We start from the raw sequence: 20,830 nt of genomic DNA on the forward strand, positions 1-20,830 counted from the left end.
GAGATTGGAACCAGTACTTTGAAATTCAATCGTCAATGCAATATATTCTTATTTAGTAAAATGTTATATTCACTCGTAAGTGAGACGTCTATGGGGTGATCGATTAAGGGATTCAGATTCATCTATTCAACAAGTCTTATCTAGGATAACGAACGTGTACAGGATTATTCAGATATCCACATTCGATTTTTTCTATTTGTATCACATCATTCAACCGATAAATCGATGCAAACTTCAAAGGAATAGATATTTGTAGCTGATATTATAATATAAACAACTACAGGTCATTTTTGTAATGATCTTATTCACTCGACCAGGTCTCAAAGCAGCTATAAATCAAGAGTCCCTGATATCACGTTCATAATGTTGTGATGTTAGGTGGTTGATGATAGTAGTGACAAGAAACATTGAAGAACTATTTTAGTGAAGCTGATAGCACATTATTGTGCAATACCTACCTTTATTTATCAGGTACAGTTAGTCACGAGCAATGTTCTGGAAATTCCATTTTCAATATGGTGGTCTAGCTTCAATTAACTCATGCTTTCAATTATGAAAATACTGAAATCTCCACAAAACCCCTTCTGGTAATACTTTCGATTTATTTATATATTCATTCTATCAAACAAACGTATTTTGAATAACACAACTTGAATTATTTTTTTGGAAATCCAAACTCTTTAACATCATTTGTGTAGTACGTGTAGTTTTAAGAGTTTTCTAAAAAAAATTGCCTACAATAAAAATTGGAAATTAAAGGTGAAAAGTTGTTTTAACTCTTTTTTAGAACGACTGATCAGAGAACGAGTTATATAGTATATAATATACCCTTGTGGGCCAGGGTAATTTTACATTGGTTTTTAGGAGAACCGGACACCATCCAGACTTTCACGTGACAACCCAAATAGTACATCTCACTCCTGTTTCGCAGGAGATTCAGACACCGCTCAGGCTTAAACAGAGCAGTACAATTCAATCCCAGTTGCAGGAGAACCAGACACTATCCAGGCTTAAACTTTATAAATCAGAGATCTTTCGTTGATAGTAGGTACTATAAACAACCAGTTGAAACTTAATATACTTCTATTTTTCCTCTGAAGAGCTCATCAATTATTGTAAGCTATTAAAGGTTTTAGGTATCACTGTCCCTTAAAAATCCAATTGATAATTCTATAGATCGAACTTTAAGCTAATGAAATTCTTCAATAAAATGTATGGATGTACGCCTATTCTATCATTATTTTCTAGATGAAACCAGGTATCTATAGTTGCAGATATTAAGCTAATTACTAAAGAACTGGCTTATTATTAATGATTATTTGAAAACATTTCTCAGCATATAACATTCCTTTACATCTAGAATAAATATAAAAGTTTTTATGGTTCGTTATCGTAAACAAAACTGTTACATTTCTTTAATTTATTATCACCGAGATCTCAGTAACTAGTTTGAATATGATTGCGGCATCTGGTTGATATAAGGGATATAAGTTTATAATAGCCATATATTATGTTATAACATTTTTGGATTCACTGAATCATACAGTCATAAATCTGTTGAAACCTTCATGAATTACTTTGTTATTGTCTGACAGAAAATGCAATCATTATCAGAAGGGGTGAGGTTGAGATTTTAGTAATTTTATAGAGTTGAGATCATGAGTCATTTGAAGCTAGACCACCATCGAAAACCTGGAAGCACTGGACGGCCGTTTCGTCCTATTACGGGACTCCTCAGCAGTGGGCATCCACAATCTCGCGAGTGCGGGATCGTGGATTCGATGGTGGTCTAGCCTCGATTGACTCATGGTCTCAACTCTATAGAAAATGTAATCGTCCATTTTTCGTAGTTCATAGTGCATTTTATTTAGAAAACATAACAGTTACTATTTCTTCAGGGTCATCTACAAGGATCACAGTATATTCTACAATAGTTAAAATTGAGACTTCACGTTCGCGGTACACATTTACATACAACATACTTATTATCAACAGTCTAATGTCAAAATGTAATAGATTTTTAGGATACCTGATATGATTCTGTGTAATAATCACTCTTAGAAATTAAAAGACGGAAAAACAACTACTCTGATCATTTTATTCCCAATCTTTGTTCTTCAGAGACCATCGAATGAGTTGATGGCTGAAGATTATGTGTAAGCCTTGTATGGTTGGGATAAGATGATGTATTCATTGTCTACAAGTACTTATCGATTGATTCACTAATGAGTCTCTAAATAAGCAACTTGAAAACTAGGTCAAGGCTCTTGATAAACTACTTACATTCCTATGAAACTTCGGAAGATAATCTGATATGCATCCACACGGACAAAGTTCTATATTGAACTTTATTCGATTTGAATACAGAAAAACCTATTAACTATAGATTAAAATGTGCTTGTCATTTAATACTGCATATACTGTGTAATATAACTATATTTGTGCCGTAATTCATTCAGTTGCAACAAGTTTTTTTCATTAGTTAGAAACTGGCAAAATTAGTTTCTGTTATCCCGTAATAAAGTTACATCATGATGAAAATGGTCATTGTCTACAATGTTTCCATCTAATAACTGAAAGAACTGAATCGATGCAAATGACAGGATAATCTTCATGTAAAGCATATATTATGTTCTAGGAAGAATTGATATCTCTAAAAGGCATCAATCATTGGCAGTTTTACGTCATTACATTAATATATTTAGAAATAAAATGCATCCAATCGTATACTGTGATGCACTAAATAGCCTTAAATGCCCTGATGCGGCCGAGAGTAAGTAGAGTCCGCTCTCCCTCTTGAAATGCTCTCACATGGCCACGCGTATATAGCCTCTGTCAGGGAAGTCCTACTCACTACCTTCTCGTGGCATTACTGTTGTTTACGAAATTGAGAGGACGAAAAGCCAATGTACGGCGCTTTAACCGGGTTGGAGGATACGGCGAGTCCATCTAGGGGAGTTGGAAAACCCTGATTTCAAACCAATGGTGCACATGGGCTGGCTCCAGTATCCTGAGGGAAAAAATGGCGTGTGAATCAATCGTTGGTCACCGGCTACCATGGTACTGCATCTCCTCACGATGCTCCACTACCTTGTGTGTCAGACCTTTTGGTCAAAGACTCCGGGTGTAGCCCCCTAAGAAAACCACCTGCTTCACTTTGGGCACCCGAGCATTATCACAGACATCACACAAATCAAATAAGATTTGTGTGGCGCATATGTATCTAGTGTCCCTTCGAACCAATATTTATGTGCATAAATAATAAATAAATAATATTAAACTAAAATACCAATCAGTAAAATACCAGTGGCCTATAGTAGGAAACAGTATAAATAGGCCTAACACCTGTTGGTATATATAATGTGGGGAATAAATATGACCAAAATCACTATTTCTCATAGAAGAGCTGTAGGGGTTTAAAATCGCCTGAAAAAGCACTGATTATAGAATAAGCAATATAATTCGAATGATTAATAGAATTTCATTATAAATAAAACTCTTTCTGAGAATCTAAGACTAGAGGAGGTTGCTAAATATTGTTGCTTTTCTGCATAAATTCATGCCTGGTATATCATTCGGATCTATTTCCTTATCATACTAATACCCTTAACATGAATGATACTATGTATGTTGAAAATTGTCTCCAACGTATGATATTTTTACACACCACGTTGTACTACTTGATAATAAATAGTAGTTAAGATCTATCCAGGAATTTATATGTTCATTATACAATCACAAGTTATATTTCTTGTTATATAGTTGAGATCATGAGTCAGTTGAAGCTAGACCACGATGGGAAACCTGGAAGCACTGGACGACCGTTTCGTCCTATCGTGGAACTCCTCAGAAGTGTTCATCCACGATCCTCGCGAGATTCCAACCCAGGACCTATCAGTCCCCTGCCAGTGCACTTAACCTCTAGACTACTGAGCCGGCATCCAACGGTATTATTGTCTAACTCCAACCAATCCACGAAATTGAGTAATCATTTGCCGATGTCTTCAGCGAGTTGATATCTCCCAACAGACCTGGTTGAACTCTACTGGTTACTGCTTCCCACTAGAACTCCAGGAAAGACCTCACGGCCGTCTAGTGCTTCCAGGTTTTCCATGGTGTTCTAGCTTCAATTGACTAGTGATCTTAACTATATAAAATTACTGAAATCTCCACAAAACCCCCTTCTTATATATCTTTGTTGCAATGACTTCATCATACTTCCATTCATGCCCTTACATCGATAATGTGATTGATTTTTCTGCTTATAATCACATTTCCTCCTCATATTCAGTCTCTATTTCGAGATGCATACCTCAAAACATTGTTTCCTTTGAATAATTTGCCTAATCTAAAAATAAAATGTATAATGTAGCTCTGTAAAATTATACTCGTTTTGCTTACTGCATAAATATACAGTTAGTTGGTATATAAATGCACTTCCCATGAGCGTAAACAATGTACCTCTCGGTATGTGAAGATTCTGGCGTTAAAATTTCAAACTAATTATACCTTCATTTGATGTTGTTTACTTGTACCTTCCCATTGTTATATGAGACTGCGATTGATCAGTCTCTTGTTTTCGTATGCATATATAAGGCTTTCTGAACATATACGAACATGAGACTGATCAATTTCATTCCTAAATAACAATGAACAGATACAAGTAAACAACACCAAGTGAATTTGAATTCACCCCTTGCACAAGCAGGTGGCTATCAAAACTCACTAGCTATGTGAATAAGGCGATGGCTTTCGAGTCCCAGAGTGAACATCAACTCTGAGATGCAGGTACATCCAGCTGACGAGTCCCAAATAAGACGAAACGCGCGTCAAGCTGGATTCCACTGCTAGCCACTGTCCACCTTTGCTTATACTTATACCTTATTCAATAATAGTACCAAACTTGAAAGCAAAGCATATTAGCCTACGTGCTACTCAGTAATTAGGTCAGATTTCTAGCGACACATGAGAAACGAACTAATTCTAAATTTATATATGGTAATAATTAACATTTAATCAGCAGTTTTTTTCTAATTAAAGCTCTATTACGTTACTTGATGATTGATACATTAGAAATAATCAACTAACGAGTAGACTCTATTTGACGAAGAGGCATTTAGTGTTCATAGCGTTTATGTAATGACTCCAATGTCCAGGAATAAACTTGATAAACTGGATATTATGTCTTCAGAGAAATGAAATAAATAAAAAAGATTTTTAAAATGGCCAATGGTTAATGTTGTGGAAACTAAACCGCTTCCCTTTTTGTTGGTTATGCAATAAAATTTCAAGATTACAGGTTTTTTTATTTGATATTCGTTTAACTGTTTAATTTGTATTTATGAAGCTTTGGTTAAACCAATACTAATAGAGGAGTTTAGCAAATCAAGTTATCAGACTCTAAATCTTTAATGACTGAGGTATTTAGGATGTATGTTACTCAAATCTAGTAACTGCCTACAATGATTTCACGTCATAAGGTCAATAGAGACTATTTAAAAGTATATTATCGGTCAATAAAGCCACCAATAGGTGAACTAATCTGTTCTAGAATTCTCAAACTTCTTAGTCGTGATTCGTGAGATAAGATCAATTCATTTTTAAAGAAATCTGGTAACATCATTCAAGATCTGTTACACTGGCCTAAAATTTACTACATTTGAATACGTTTAAAACGTGTCAGTTTAAGCTGATGTAGAATCGTACCAGTTCCTGCCTTGTTTATGATTGACTAATAATACACTTTTACTCTTAATGAAATGATTTGGTAAACATGTAAGCTCGAAACTCATATCAATCCCTTCATCTAAGTATAGTCGTTACGAATGAGTTTTCCAGATAGAGCTACATTTAACATAACAAGATGCACAACACAGTATTGAGCTACTTAGTCCAATTACCACACCTCAAACGAGATAAACAAAAATTGTCCAACAATTGACAGTTTAGCCTTGATTACTAATATGTAACTAAATAGTTAAGTCTTCACTCAGTTAAATATACGAGTTAAATATTGATAAAATATTAATAGTATTAAAGAGAAATCACGTATTCTTACATAAGTTCACAAATACGTTCCATCACAAATAGCGGTGTACATTACTTATGCAGACAGATATAAGTAGTATGTTTTAGGAATTGAGAGCAGAATGCTTACCAGAAGAAGAATGAAATTAAGAGATGAGGAAGGAAAACAAAGAACGATAGGAATAACGACAAGATAAGAAGAATGCTGAAGTATGTAAAAGACAACTGAAGGAAGGTATCGCATATAATGTGTGTCTTTCGTATTTTACAAAGCTACTAATTGATTGAGCTTAAGACAACAAGTTGATTTGCCTTGTCTAAGTTAGCGTTGACTAAAATATTATTCGTGTGGAACCCTAATTAGTATTACGGTCGATGAATTACTATGTAGTTAGATATATAATTATTACAATATTGTAAAATGTAATTTCTAATATTTATGTTCAAGTTTTATAATAAAATCATGTAAACAATACTACTTATTCAATTAGTATTGTTTGTTTGAATCTTCCCATTGATGTTTAGGACTGCAACTAGTCAGTCTCTTATTGGCATATGTGCATACTGAGCGTATTGCCTCGATATAGCCTAAATTCACAAGCATGGTAAGCAAAGATGGATAGTGGCTAGCAGTGGAATCTAGTTTGACGCGCGTTTCGTCCTATTCGGGACTCGTCAGCTGGATGTATATGTTTAATATTAATTCATTCTGCACTCAAGTCTACTGGTCCTCTGTATAGTATGATTGACAATCAAAATATTTACTTTTGATACTTAACAAATAATAAATTGAATGAACTTCATGATTTTGTTAATGTATAGTTCATTTTCTTTAATGTAACTGTCTGATTGTTACTGACTCGATTTATGTCTTATAGCATTTTATAATTAAATATTCCAACCTTCATTCAGATATCTATCCAAATATTAATCAAACTTTTTGTTGTCTGCATATAACGACATCGTTTTATTGAACGGTCAACAAAAGTACTGAGTTCTTTATTGATTTTTTAAATATAGTTTTCATTAGTATCCTCCAATATAGACTCCACCATCGGAATACACACAACTAATATAGAAGCAATGTGGTCAAGGTTAAAAGAATTTTTGCGACCTTGTCATGGCTCTAGAGGTCGACTATTATGGAGTCACGTGAACGAGCTCCTGTAACGTATGCACTACGATCTCAGAGCTGCAGAGCCTCTTTTTAATATTGGAGAGTTTTTGATCCATGTTAAAGAAGTGTATCCACTCTAATTTTCTGGTTTTGTACAATATATTCTTACTTTATTCCGACTGTTTTCTAATTGGCTGAAATTTCTCAAGGTCACTTAAGAATCGTTCAAAGGTCATCATTGTCTCGCCAAACATGTTTCTAAAGAAAAGCTAAACTACCAGAATAAATCATGTTTCTTCAATGATTTATTAGATTCAGATTTTTGAAAACTAAATAAAGTATTTTTACACTAATCTTTTCTTAAAGATTTGTAAATACCATAATCGCGTAATATAGCGAATTGATTAAAGTCAGACATATACACCACAAGATCATGGTTCAGTATTTTAGAGATTAAGAGTTCGTTTGCGAGGTAGAAATTCATGGGTCTGATCTCCTGTAGTGGAGTAATGTGTGCCTACTGCCAAAGAAAATAAGACTAGGGCAATACTTCTATCCAGTGCTTTGTAATCTTCAGTGGATGTCTAACTTAGATCGACTTGTGATATTATTGAGTTCTATTATTAGCTAGTCAGCAATGTTGTCTAGATCATTTAAAGTTGTTACACATGACTTCGATCACTTAAATTCTAATCACTAAGAGATAACCTATACAAAATACCTCTCTATTTTCTTTAATATTAGAAGTCAGTGAATTATTCTGGTCAGAAAGGGAGTTATGTTTATTACTTAAAGATACTTAATCTAAACAACATAGAGTTTTGGCAAGCAGAGATGGATAGCGGCTAGCAGTGGAATCCAGGACGCGCGTTTCGTCCTATTCGGGACTCGTCAGCTGGATGTACTTGAATCTCAGAGTTGATGTTCACTCTGGGACTCGAACCCAGTACCCTTACTTCAAACGCCATCGCGTTATCCACTCGGCCACTGAGTCCTGATAGCCACTTGCTTGTGCGATGGGGTGAAGTTTAAATTCATTTAGTATTGTTTGTTTGAATCTTCCCATTGATGTGTTAGGACTGCAACTGGTCAGTCTCTAATTAAGGCTATATCGAGTCAATACGCACAGTATGCACATAGAGTTTTGTTTACGAATAAAAATTAAAGCGAAATGTTGATAAGTCAGCGAGCAAAATTTACTTTTCAAAATATCTGTTAATACCCTATCAATGGTAATTTAATGGATTAAATGGTAGAATGACAGCATTATCAATGAGATACTTTCTTGATGAATAACAACTGGGATCTAGTTTTTTTTGGACATTCATCTTTTTTTAATTCTCGCGGCAGGCTAAAGTGGAACTGTATCACTTCTGATAACTCAGTTTATTACCAATTTGTCACCAGGATAAAATCTAGAGCGCAATTTCATGCCACTCAAATACGAAATACCCCCCGCTACCTCAGTGCGGTAATTTTAAACAAGAATTGACTTTTAACTAATGCCGAATTATAGTACTTGAGAAAAAAAACGTTCTGATGCATATAATTTTTACTCAATTAAAATGTATCCATAACCCAGTGATAAAATCTTTTTCTGTGTCAATTATGTATGCCATCTATTAATTTAACTTGTATATCATAGGTTGATCATTTACACACAATAACAATCATATGGTTTTTGATCAATTTCTCAGTTCTTGACAGTAAACAATGGAATATGTTCACATATTTTTTCTAAAGGTAATAATTGTAGAGATTCTAAAGTTCATAGTATTCTTACGAAATAGAGTAAGCGTCATAACTACAGAATTCTAATAAACAATACATCATTCATACTACTTATTTCAGTCAATACTATTATTATTCAACCAATTAGAATATTCAATGTATTTCAAAATTAGCACTGTTTTTTCTGTGTGTGTGTGTCCAATTCTGTCACATGAAAGAAAATGGGTGTTTTAATTGATTGGTTCTTTTCTGAAACTATATTCATATGTAAGCAGAGATGGATAGTGGCTAGCAATGGAGTCCAACACGCGCGTTTCGTTTTATTTGGGACTCGTCAGCCGGATGTACCTGAATCTCAGAGTTGATGTTCACTCTGGGACTCGAACCCAATACATTTCGCTTCAAACGTCATCACGTTATCCACTCGGTTATATCGAAGCAATACGCTCAGTATGCACATATGCCAATTAGAGACTGACCAGTTGCAGTCCTAAACATCAATGGGAAGATTCAAACAAACAATACTAAGTGAATTTTTATATTCATAAGTGTTAGCAGGACATAGAATGAATTAATGGGTGTTCCATGCACGAGTGTGTTGCTGCACGCTGACTGGCTATTTCTTATCCAATCAGTGCTAGTCGGTACCTAAGCAACACTCTAGAATCTCATGTATAAAACTATAAATATACTAACATTTCTCTTAATGTGCTTCCTAATTCTATCTACCTCTTTTTGTTTGGAATATAATTTCGTTCCTGTTCAACTGTGTTCTGATTTGGGGACTTGTCGAGTGAATCGGTATCCAAGACTTCTAAGCAATGGGAATAGCTGGATTTTAATAAAAGAAATTATAACTATAAGCAATTCTCATTATTATTATTTAATTTATGACCGCATTACCATATAAAAAACATTCTTTTGTCAGACTAAGACAATCATTTTCAAATAATTTCAAAAAACAACGTTACTGACTATTTAGCAGAGAAATTCCATCAAAACTTTGAAACAATTTTTGCTAGGCAGCCTGCTTGAATATCTGGGCTATCTCTTCCTGCCATCTAGATTTTTCAATAAGTTATCTGTTGATATCATTAATGTGCCCCCAAATGCCCTGGAATGACTGAGAGTGGGGAGAGTACGCTCTCCCTCTCCAAATGTTCTCACATGGCCACGCGTATATAGCCTCTGTCAGGGAAGTCCTACTCGCTGACTTCTCGTGGCATTACTGTTGTTTACGAAATTGAGAGGACGAAAAGCGAATGTCCGGCGCTTTAACCGGGTTGGTGGACACGGCGCGTCCCCCCATGGGAGTTGGAAAACCCTGATTCCAAACCAATGGTGCACATGGGCTCCAGTATCCTGAGGGGACAAATGGCGTGTGAATCACTCGTTGGTTACCGGCTACCATGGGACTGAATCTCCTCACGATGCTCCACTGCCTTGTGGCCTCCGTGTGTGGTCCCCTAAGAAAACCAACTGCTTCAGTTTAGGAACCTGGGTAGTATCACGGCCCCCACACAAATCAAATGAGATTGGTGTGGCGCATACATAACTGGTGTCCTTTTGTACCAATATGTATGTGTTTAAATAAATAAAAAACAAGTGCATGTTACTGGCCATGAAATGGTTGCATTTTCTAAGGAGTGGATATATATAATGTTGAGTGCTTCGTCACGAGATTCGGTTTAGCTCAATAAACTCCCTCATTCACGCTTGATCTTCTCATTCAGTAGCCGCCTGGAGGCTTGAGTTCAGGGAATTTGTGTATCACTATTAGTCTCCGATAATGCGCGTCATAATACTACAGTGAACTTATGTTTCATTGTGCAAACTAACTGTTTAGTAAAATAGACTCACCGTATTATAGATAGTTTATCCAAATTATATAACGGTTAAACAGTTTATTTATTATACTAGATTACGATAAAGGAGCTTTCGTGGATTCCTATGAGTTTCAGAATAGCAGTGTTACTCATCACCCACTGTTGTCTATCAGAGGAATAGGTTGATAAAAGCTAAATGTAGTAGGTCAATAAATAAATCAACATTCAGCAAAGTTATAATCGGACAGAGAATCGCATGACGAGAGGCAGTGCATTTCTCTACAGTCTATCAGTTTTTTTTAACCATTAAATGGAGAGTTTAAATGATCCAAATTGAAATTAGTTAAAGAGGCTAACATAGATGTATTCATACTACTTATATTCTTCGGAATTATGGTTTTTAGTATTGATGTGTGCTGTTTTCTTATTTTCTTTATTTCGTTCCATCTTTTGAAACCTATTTCTTGTTTACTTCTTCTCTACTACAGGTATTATTATTTTTAATCCTCTGTTGGAGTGAAGCGATACATGTCTTTGTCTGTTCTTTAGTTTCTTAATATCACTTTATCTGTCTAATAGGGACATAGTACCAAAACTTTAGCAGATCGATCATCTGCTAAAATAGTTATAATAATAATACTTTACGAGAATCCAGAACTCAAGTTTCATCTTACTCGAGACTCATTTACATTCTAGTATTGATGTTAACAGTGAAATTCTAAGCCAGTGTCCAGTGCATGAAACAGCGTATCTAAATCTTTTTGGTTGCTCTGCTACAATATTAATGAACAAGTTAAATGAGTTTTTATATCGTTGTAGATATTTCGGACTGCATTAGACGAAATTCACATTCTAGATTCTACTGCTAGCTAATACCTAAAATATTATAGATTTTTAGATATGATCAATAACGAGATATTCTCTCAGGAAGACTGCATATCAATGGAGACTGATCAAATGCAATGTTGAATACCGAAAACGGAATGTTAATAGTAGAAAATGATACATTTGTTTTTGGCCTTGATTCAAATAAATATATAATGAATAGTCGATATTATTACAAGACAATACCCGTTTATTAAGCTGACATTAGCTCGTGTGTTTATCAGGTCAAATGCATAAAAAATGTTATTTTCAGTTTAAATCACGAACTAACCTTAGCTAGAACTACACTAAAAATCTAAAATCACTTGATGGCTGTTTCTTTCTAGTATGATGCCCCTCTGAAGTGTAAATCCATGACCTCACATCCAGAATTCAAATCCAGGGCCTCCAGTCTCACGCACAAACGCGTAAACCTCTAGAGCATTGAGCTGTCATGCAAAAGTTTTAATGTCTAACTTAAACCAATTTATAATATCGCACAACCCTCATTCATTCTCTGCGGTGGATGACTGCGTGTGAAACACACGCGAAAAGGGTTGAAATCCGCTGGTCACGGCTTCTCAACAACTTCATTGTACTGGTAATAATTATGCATTCACTTATGACTAGCTTCAAGATATAACTCCTGAAGTTCTAATGAGAAGGGTTCATGAGCGAGGCTGGAGGTCCTGAATCCGATTTTCAGATGTATGATTGTGGAAGAGCACTGCAAAAGGGTCGCATACCAGGATGAAACGGCCATCCAGTGAATTCACATTTTCATTAGTGGTCTAGCTAAAATCAATTCGTGACTTGAACTATAAACTGTATATTTCAGATAGTCTTGTGAGCAGGCGAACTGAATGAGTGAATATGAAAATCAAATAAATGAGGACAGTCGTAGCTGTGAAACCGTACTCAATCAAAAATGAAATACTTAATCCTCATATCAAGTAAGTAATGTACGAATTATAGATAATCAATCAGATTATATGTGACAGACATACATAAGAAGAGAACAACTAAAATATATTTTCAAAGTTATCAATGAATTATCGACACGAACACATACCTGATAATAAGTTAGATCCTGTAGGCGAATGAACATAGATAAATATATCTAAAATATAATCAATGAAGTTACAATAAAACATGCGGAGATCTTATAAAGGTCACACAACAGTTTATCTGTCATATTAATTCACGATATCATCGTAGATAGGATTAATTGTTGATAGCCAAAGTGAATAACGAACACTAAAAGATATCACTTTGATACCAATGTCCCTACAACATTTTATTTGCACATCTTACGCTTACAACAAATGATACTGATTATAGTACTATGAAATGTAAATATATGATACGAATGTTGAAAAAAACCCTAAAGATGAATTTATAAACTTTTTCGTAACATCAGAAGGGGTTTTAGTGGACATTATAGTAATTTCAATAGTTCAGTTCATAAGTAAATTGGAACTAGACCACCATAGAAAACCTGAAGCCACCGGACGGCCGTTTCGTCCTATTGTGGGACTCCTCAGCAGTGCGCATTCACGATCCCGCCTCACGAGATTCGAACACAGCACCTATCAGTCTCGCACACGAGCGCTCAATCTCTAGACCACTGAGACGGCATCCAACTCTCTTAATGTCTAACTTCAACCGATCCACGAAATTGAGAGACACATCCACCAATGTCTTCACTGAGTTACTATCTCACAACACAGCTGGTTCAACTCCATTGGTCACTGCTTCTCACTAGAACTCCAGGAAATACCTCTTCAAATCAGTCACTAGTGAGCATATGTTGATTAATATCAGAAGGGGTTTTTGTGAATATTATAGTAACCTTTCGTAACACTTGCTTTTACATAAATAAATCATTTATGAATAATTTACCATATTATCAGCTTTCTTTGTGAGTAAGATTCTTCTCTTATTAAACATTGAAAATGTTCTCAAAACAGCTGATTCACGAGTTTTGAGACATGTATGACGATTTGCTAAGTCATTACATCTCTACTAATAAACATATAAACCAACTATATGTTGAAAATTTCAATAACATTCTAAAGTTTGTAGAATTATCTAAAAGAAGGTACCTTATATATCAGGTTGTTTCTATGTACATATCAATGAATAAAATTTATACTATAGTTATCATTGTGTTTATCTTTCCTAGAAAGTTACTTGACAGATAATTAGTAAAGAATTATAGACCTCATGTTCACGAAATCATCTAACTGAGATCAATTAATGATTTAAACTATGGAAACTCTATGATCATCACAAATCGCTGATAATAATAGTAAAAGTAAGTAAGATGATTATGGAATTAAGCTGTTGTATATTCGCTTAGAGGTATAACGACTGAATTCAAAATAATAGCATGGTTAACACAAATACTCTTTTGGAAACTTGCCTGATAAGCTATGAGATGCAATAAATAGCTAAACAGTCTATTCGAATCTCGAAGCCACTGCAAGCCACAGCCCATTCTACTTGCATCACTATACAAGTGTAAAATTTATTGATGATAATGTTCTTAAATGTTCTGAGTCATTGACTGCATTTGAATGTTTGGAATTTGATCATATGTTCAATATTTCATTCAAGAAATATGATGATATTCTACAAAGCCTTTTGATTACTATTTTTAATGGGTCATCTTCATCAGGCGCTGTCCTGGAAATGAAGGAAAAATTAATATTTCACAGAACAAAATTTTTATTCAATAAGAAGTCTTTCAAACTCAAAATTATGGGAATGTTATCTCAATTCCTATAGTTAAGGCAGAGACCATTATTGATGAAGTTGTATTTTTTCACATTAGGGATTATATTGTCACTTCACTTACAAACGTTACAGAAATACTTTGGATTCTTTATCCATTCTACGTAGAAGTAGATAACAAATTCTAAAAATCAGATAGCAGGTTTGTTCATTTTGCTATTCTGGATTAATCCTTTACTTAGATTTCTTTTTCAAGATATCTTCAGTTGGACAGGCTCGTGTCAGTAAATACATAGAGCTAAATAATCGATTGTCCTTAGATCTTATAATTGAGGAATCCCAAAAGAAGTAATTATTCAGTGCTTTTTAATATGAAATACACTTCTAGTTGTTAAATGTCGTTTAATTATTATCTAAGCAAATTCCTAGTGAATATTTTGTTCTTAAGTAAATGAAGCGTATTTATTGGTCAATTACAATCGATATGAAGAGAATAGAATAGAAAATAGAAAAGAATTGTGGGTTTGAAGAATCCTACAGAATGTGAAGGGCAAATAATGAAAATCCGCTAGTTAAGTATTCAGTGAATGGTTCTTAAATTTTACCAACATACTATGTAATTCTATACCAGAATACATAAGACGTCCCCACATGAGTTCCCATCCAGGACGCTATACTTAAACGGAAAAGATGTTGTTTGTGGATCCAGTGATGGAATCGCTCACTTGTGTGTATAACAGGAATAGTTACAATAATAAATCCATATGAGTGAGGCATGTTCAGGAAGTCTATTTTTATACCCTGATCTCGAAACAGGACGTTTGTAGAATAGGGGTTATAGCATGGCTGCAGTCATCGTTCCTAGCGGAGCTTTCGTTATATATATATATATATATATATATATATATATATAACATCTAAAAATGAGATATTATTCACCATAAGTGAACCTGATAGATGGATGAATGCTGTGAAATTTGCCAAGTATACTCCTCTTCCCGTTTTATTACTAAATACTATGAAAGTATAGTCTATGGAATGACAATAAAATCTCAACTGAACAATTTGTTTATTAAGTTAACCATTCTTCACTTCATGAGAAAAATTGCAGGGAATGGAATCAGTGGCAACCCTATCACAACTATATGTCATTAGTTGCAACATTCATTGATGATGAATCGTGTTACTGATGCGTTTAAACTTTCCTCCTAGCTGGTTTCTATAACCCAAGTGCTTCTGAAAGTCAACTGAAACACTAAAGAGAAGGCACGAATTGCGAGTAAAAGCTTTACTCCAATGTTAATCCACGTACAGGAAACATGAGGGCATTTATAGAATAATACACGGTTTCAGGTTTCTGGAAACTTCTGAAATCACACCAAATATAGCATCAGCATAGGTTAATATCCAGTCAAAACCGTGGCACGTGATTCTATATTTGCTCGACGTTTCTGAAAAGAACCTATATTCAATGCTGATCGGATAAAACGTCTCCTGGAGTTTCTGGGCCCCTAGAGATATTGATGAGGGATATTTCGGGGCTTCCCCAAAAGTTCGACAATGTACACTCAATGTATACATGATGATTAACTGTTTCAATATGAAAACAGGAATTCTAATTTCTATTGTCTTTCAGTTATTTCATATTTTAGAAAATTCACTATTTCCACTAAGGCGACATATTGTAAATAAATGTGGTACGGTTAAAAATGCTGTAACCTAAGTTTTATATACCAGATTTAAATTACGTCAGTGATCATTGCAATTCTGAACCAAAAACTCTATTCATCTCTGTTTAAAAATGCTTGTGAATTATTAGAACTATCAAGGTAATTTGTACAGGATGTACATATATTAAGAGAGACTGATCAATTACAATCCTAAACGTAAATGGAATTTCTCAAGGAAAAAAAAACAAAACTGATAATAAATGAAATTTACTTCACCCCCCGAAAAAGATGACGATCAATTTACTCAAACACAATTTTATTTATAGATTGATTTTATTGATATTGATGATGATGATGATGATGATGAAAAATGAAAAAGTCTTGATAAACAATGGAAGCTATTTATGGGGACGTTAATTCATTTCATTCAAAGCTTTTAATACTCTAACATTTATTTTTGTTTTTAGTTTATTCTACAAACCATAAGCTTTCGTTTGATGTATGATCCACAATCAAATCCCCTTTTTCTGTTTCAAATCTATTATAATTTAAATGTAACCTTTGATACTCTCTTTCTAACCTACTGCCTAGTTTTGGGCATAATTGTATTTTCTTAATTGTTTGTATGCTGTGTTCATGTTAATCATCTATCGATTCATGTATCTTTTTTTCACTAATCTGAATCGCAACCGAATTGGATTATAATCGGATTGTGAATTGGAATTGGGAATAAATTGAGTAGTGTTCCGGTTGACTTGTCTTCTATCTCTTGCCTACTTGTTAACCAATCAGGTAATAGAATAGTTTTCATCTCTCTACTCAAGGTAGTTAGTGTCGCTTCGAACTCATACATACTAGCCTCAAGGTTAAACCAGGCAACCATCTTGTCAAGGTCATAATCTAGATTGGGACAAGTTTTCTTCTGCATATTAATGGGTAGACAGATCAAGGACGAAACAAATAACTAAAATAAGAATATTTTATAAAACTGGTGTGTGGACGAGAATGATAATGATTGTTTGTTTGCTTAGTCAGACTTGTAAATAGTCTGACAGGCGTTAGATGAGTTATATATTCTCCTATCCCTATTATTATTGATTGTTGTCGGTTTTCGGTGTGGAAATATATCTACACTCTAGTCAGGTTAACCACGTCTTCTTGATCTGAGTTGTATTGAAATCCTGTTGAATAAACACCTGAAGGGGATCTAGTGTAGATATTCGTCCAAGACAAATTAACATCCCATTTGTGTAGTCGAAGAAACACCAACCGTTATAACAAAAACTAAATTCATATTGAAATAAAATGAATATTGAACATGAAGCGTTTTTAAAGTGAAACGAGTGTTATGTCAAACAATAATTTGAGGAGAAAAAAAAGAACAAAACTAATTCGGAACAAAAGTCATAATGAGATAAAATGTGATCTCATATTCTTATCACCACTCCATTTAATGCATAAAAACATTCAAACTTATATACATTAAGTATAGACTAAAAGTTATACTTTAAGTTTAGATTGGTATTTGTCAAGATTCCTTTAATTTTTCTCATGTCATTATGTAATTAATCTAATGAATTTTTGGAAATCATATATAATTTTTGATAATTTACCTTTGAAGCTCCATATCATACTATGGTTGCTCATCAAAGTCCATATAAACAACAGGATGAGATGATTGTTTTAAAAACCAGAAATCAACGGGTTGTTTTTTGAATGATTAACTTTCGAAAACTCGATTAGAATCTTATGTTTATCTAAATGTGGTATATTCAACTTGGACCTTAAAAATAGGCATGTATTTATATTTTCACAGCTGAAATCATTAAATAACCTTAGCTAGACCACGGATGAAAACCTAAAAGCACTGAACGGCCATTTTATTCTAGTATATTATTCTTCAGCAGTTAGCACTTGAAACATTATGTATATAGTTCCTAAGAAAACTCTCTGAGTTCAAAGAAGATACTGCTGAAGAAATTTCGAAGAATCGTTCAGCAAAATCCTTGAGGACAACTTCTATACTGCCAAGCTTTTCATTGTCTTTTCCAGTCACTCCATCATTCGTAAATAAGTCAAGAACGAACTCTCTCACTTTGTCACATCAATGTATATTTCTAAGTACACTTGGTCTTGTGGAGTGAAATATATAAGCCACACAAAGCGAGAGTTTTCCGAACGCATCTCTGAACATTATCCCATATGGTTTTTGAAAAGTGAATGTTAATTAATTAAAAGTTCAATACTAGAACATATGGTGAAGATTGATCACATTACATTATATCTTACAACCTGTTCGTTGCATATTATATATTTGCTATGTCAGGATAAATACTATTCTAATTGGACCTTCTGAATGGTCTTACCTAAAGTTATGATTTCTATTTTTGTCGTATATTTATTAAATACTTGAACTATGATATTCTTGTAGTTTCCTACTTGAAAACGTTTTTTTTGATACAGAAATTATTGTTACGTATTTCCTAATTTAATATTTATTTATTACGGACCTATCATTTCGTTCTCTTCCGCTTATGGGACAATTATACCCATATTGTAATTTCTTAAATCTATTGATGTAAGGTCAGGATTTCATTCGATATTATTTTATCAGTGAATCATAGGTTAAAAGTATGTAATTAGAAGCTGTCTGTTTGTTAAGTTGTTCACTATTCTGACTATCAGATGAGTGAGTTCTAAACCAATAATAATTTAGTGTTACTCTAAGTTGTTATTTTAAACTTAGTGTGTTATAAGTTAGCCAAATGTCATTGACACTAGGCATCCAGTCTAGGTGGGCTAATCAATACAGCTGCTCTCCTGTTGCACGTGCCTCAAAAAAACTAAACGAGAAAGCATGTTTCTTTTCACCGATTTGTCGATATTTTACGAGTGGTGCTGTGCATATTTATTGCTTTACTTATATTGAATAAATTTCAACCTGTTTGCATCACGTTGTTTTAAAATATTTGAGTGCAGTGGATAGTTTATATTTAACACAAAAACAGTTGCTATTCGTTTGCAAGATTTCAAATATCCATCAGTAATCATATAATAACTTCAGAAAGTTTAATATCCTACAAAATCTGTCATCTTTTAAGCTGTACAGTTTAATACTTACTCTGGGAAGTTCTGGGAAGAATAATAGTAAATAGGTAATATTCAAGGCGAGACTAAACTATACTGCCGACCTTTGAACGAACCTTAAATGACCTTGAGAAATATTAGCCAATCAGAAGACAGTTAGTATACAGTGAAATATATAATACAAAACTCAAAAATTAAAGGGGATACTGTTCTTTTACATGACTCAAAAACTTCTCAAGGTCAGACGTAGGTTCAGAAGTTCTAAAGTCATAGTGCATATGGTACAGGAACACATCCATATGGCTCCATAGTAGTCGACCTCTGAAACCATGATAAGGTCTCAAAAATTCTTTTAGCCTCGACCAAATAGCTTCAATGTTGTCAGTATATTGGTATGGTTTACGGTTTAGGGTTAAGGGTGAGACTATAAGTTATGGACGACCTTTGAGCGACGCGAGAGTGATCCTGAGAGTGTCAACATAATAACTAAGACCAAATGAGGGTATAAACCTGTGTGAAGAATTCAAATTATGATTTACAGTTCATGGTTAAGGCTAGGAATCATACTTAGGGTTTTCATCACGAACTGACATAAGCTATAATGCCAAAACTCTATTTATCCAAATGGATAATCGAATTTCGCGCCAAAATCATATGATCACTTCTCTTGTAGACGCTGAATTATCACGTCTTCCCTCAAATCCGCTGTAAACCGATCGTACGTAAGCATCATGTACCGAACTTAGCGCCGTGACCTTGAAAACCCGCGAAAGCTTCTGATTGGCTCGGCAGTAAAGTTTAGTCTCGCCATATTTAGTTTACAAATTGTGAAAATGTCAGTTACTACCAAAAACACATAGCCTCTGTATGTAAAACTAAGTAAACGGAAACGTTCCTTCGATGTTAACAAAACATTAGAAGACCAGAAATGATTAGAAGAACAATCTAGAGTAGTTTTAAACTCTAAATAGTAACGAATGGTTTTCTTTTTCTTGCGCTCCAAACATTGTATAGGCATGGGTATTTTAATTACTCAAATAACTGAAGTAGTTAATAATAGCATAGTGATATATTCGGGATATCATAACAGGTAGGCATTTAAACTTCCGATGTTCCACAGATTAGTTTAAGTTGCTCTTTCAGGAAATGAGTAAACAAGTAGCGGAATGAAAAAGTAAGAAGAAACAACTCTGAATAGGTCTGATCATGTCAGTGTTATAACTTCGTCTGTGGCTCTTCTAGATTTATTGCCGGTCCCAAACCCGGGTAAAGAAGGAGGGTTGGGCATATGGCTGGCAATCCCATCCCGTAGAAAAAAACCTTGCTAAAAACGTCAACCGGCCGATGCTCCTCCGCGAGGTGTAACAGATGTAAGTAGGTAAAGTTATGTCAGTGTTATATGGACTGTTTTCGGTCAAAGTGATTGTATGAGATATTAGAATGTTTATTTATGTGTACGGTATCGCGTTTGAAAAATGTGAAATTTGTAATATGAAGTTGAATTATACTTGAAGTATATACATGTTTATAATGTAAGAAATGAATAGAATTAAATGTGATTATTTGGGTAAACGATTCAGGTAGAATAAGTTAGTTTCAATGAAGGAGTAAAGGTTTTATCGTTTTATATTCACTTGCAAACGATTGATGAACAGTTCCTAATCATTCATATTATATCTTGAAGTTTTTAAACAACTAGTGTACATTCTTAGTTCATTTTCTGTTAAATCAGAGGAAATATATCCTTACTTTCAGGTTTAACTCATTTTATT

The 20,830-nt window shown here is 34.1% G+C and overlaps 1 protein-coding gene across 1 annotated transcript in view; it reads left to right on the top strand.

The window, feature by feature from the left end:
* Positions 1–17,687, top strand: part of Smp_142980 (putative palmitoyl-protein thioesterase) — a gene marked incomplete at both ends in the record, with an annotated part of 36,809 nt that extends 19,122 nt beyond the window's left edge. The window contains one exon of the mRNA XM_018799912.1: positions 17,593–17,687. Coding sequence (XP_018653778.1) covers positions 17,593–17,687 — 95 coding nt within the window. The remainder of the gene's footprint in view (positions 1–17,592) is intronic.
* Positions 17,688–20,830: the final 3,143 nt, after the last annotated feature.

The sequence above is a fragment of the Schistosoma mansoni genome, chromosome W (assembly GCF_000237925.1).
Source record: "Schistosoma mansoni strain Puerto Rico chromosome W, complete genome".
Lineage (NCBI taxonomy): Eukaryota > Metazoa > Platyhelminthes > Trematoda > Strigeidida > Schistosomatidae > Schistosoma > Schistosoma mansoni.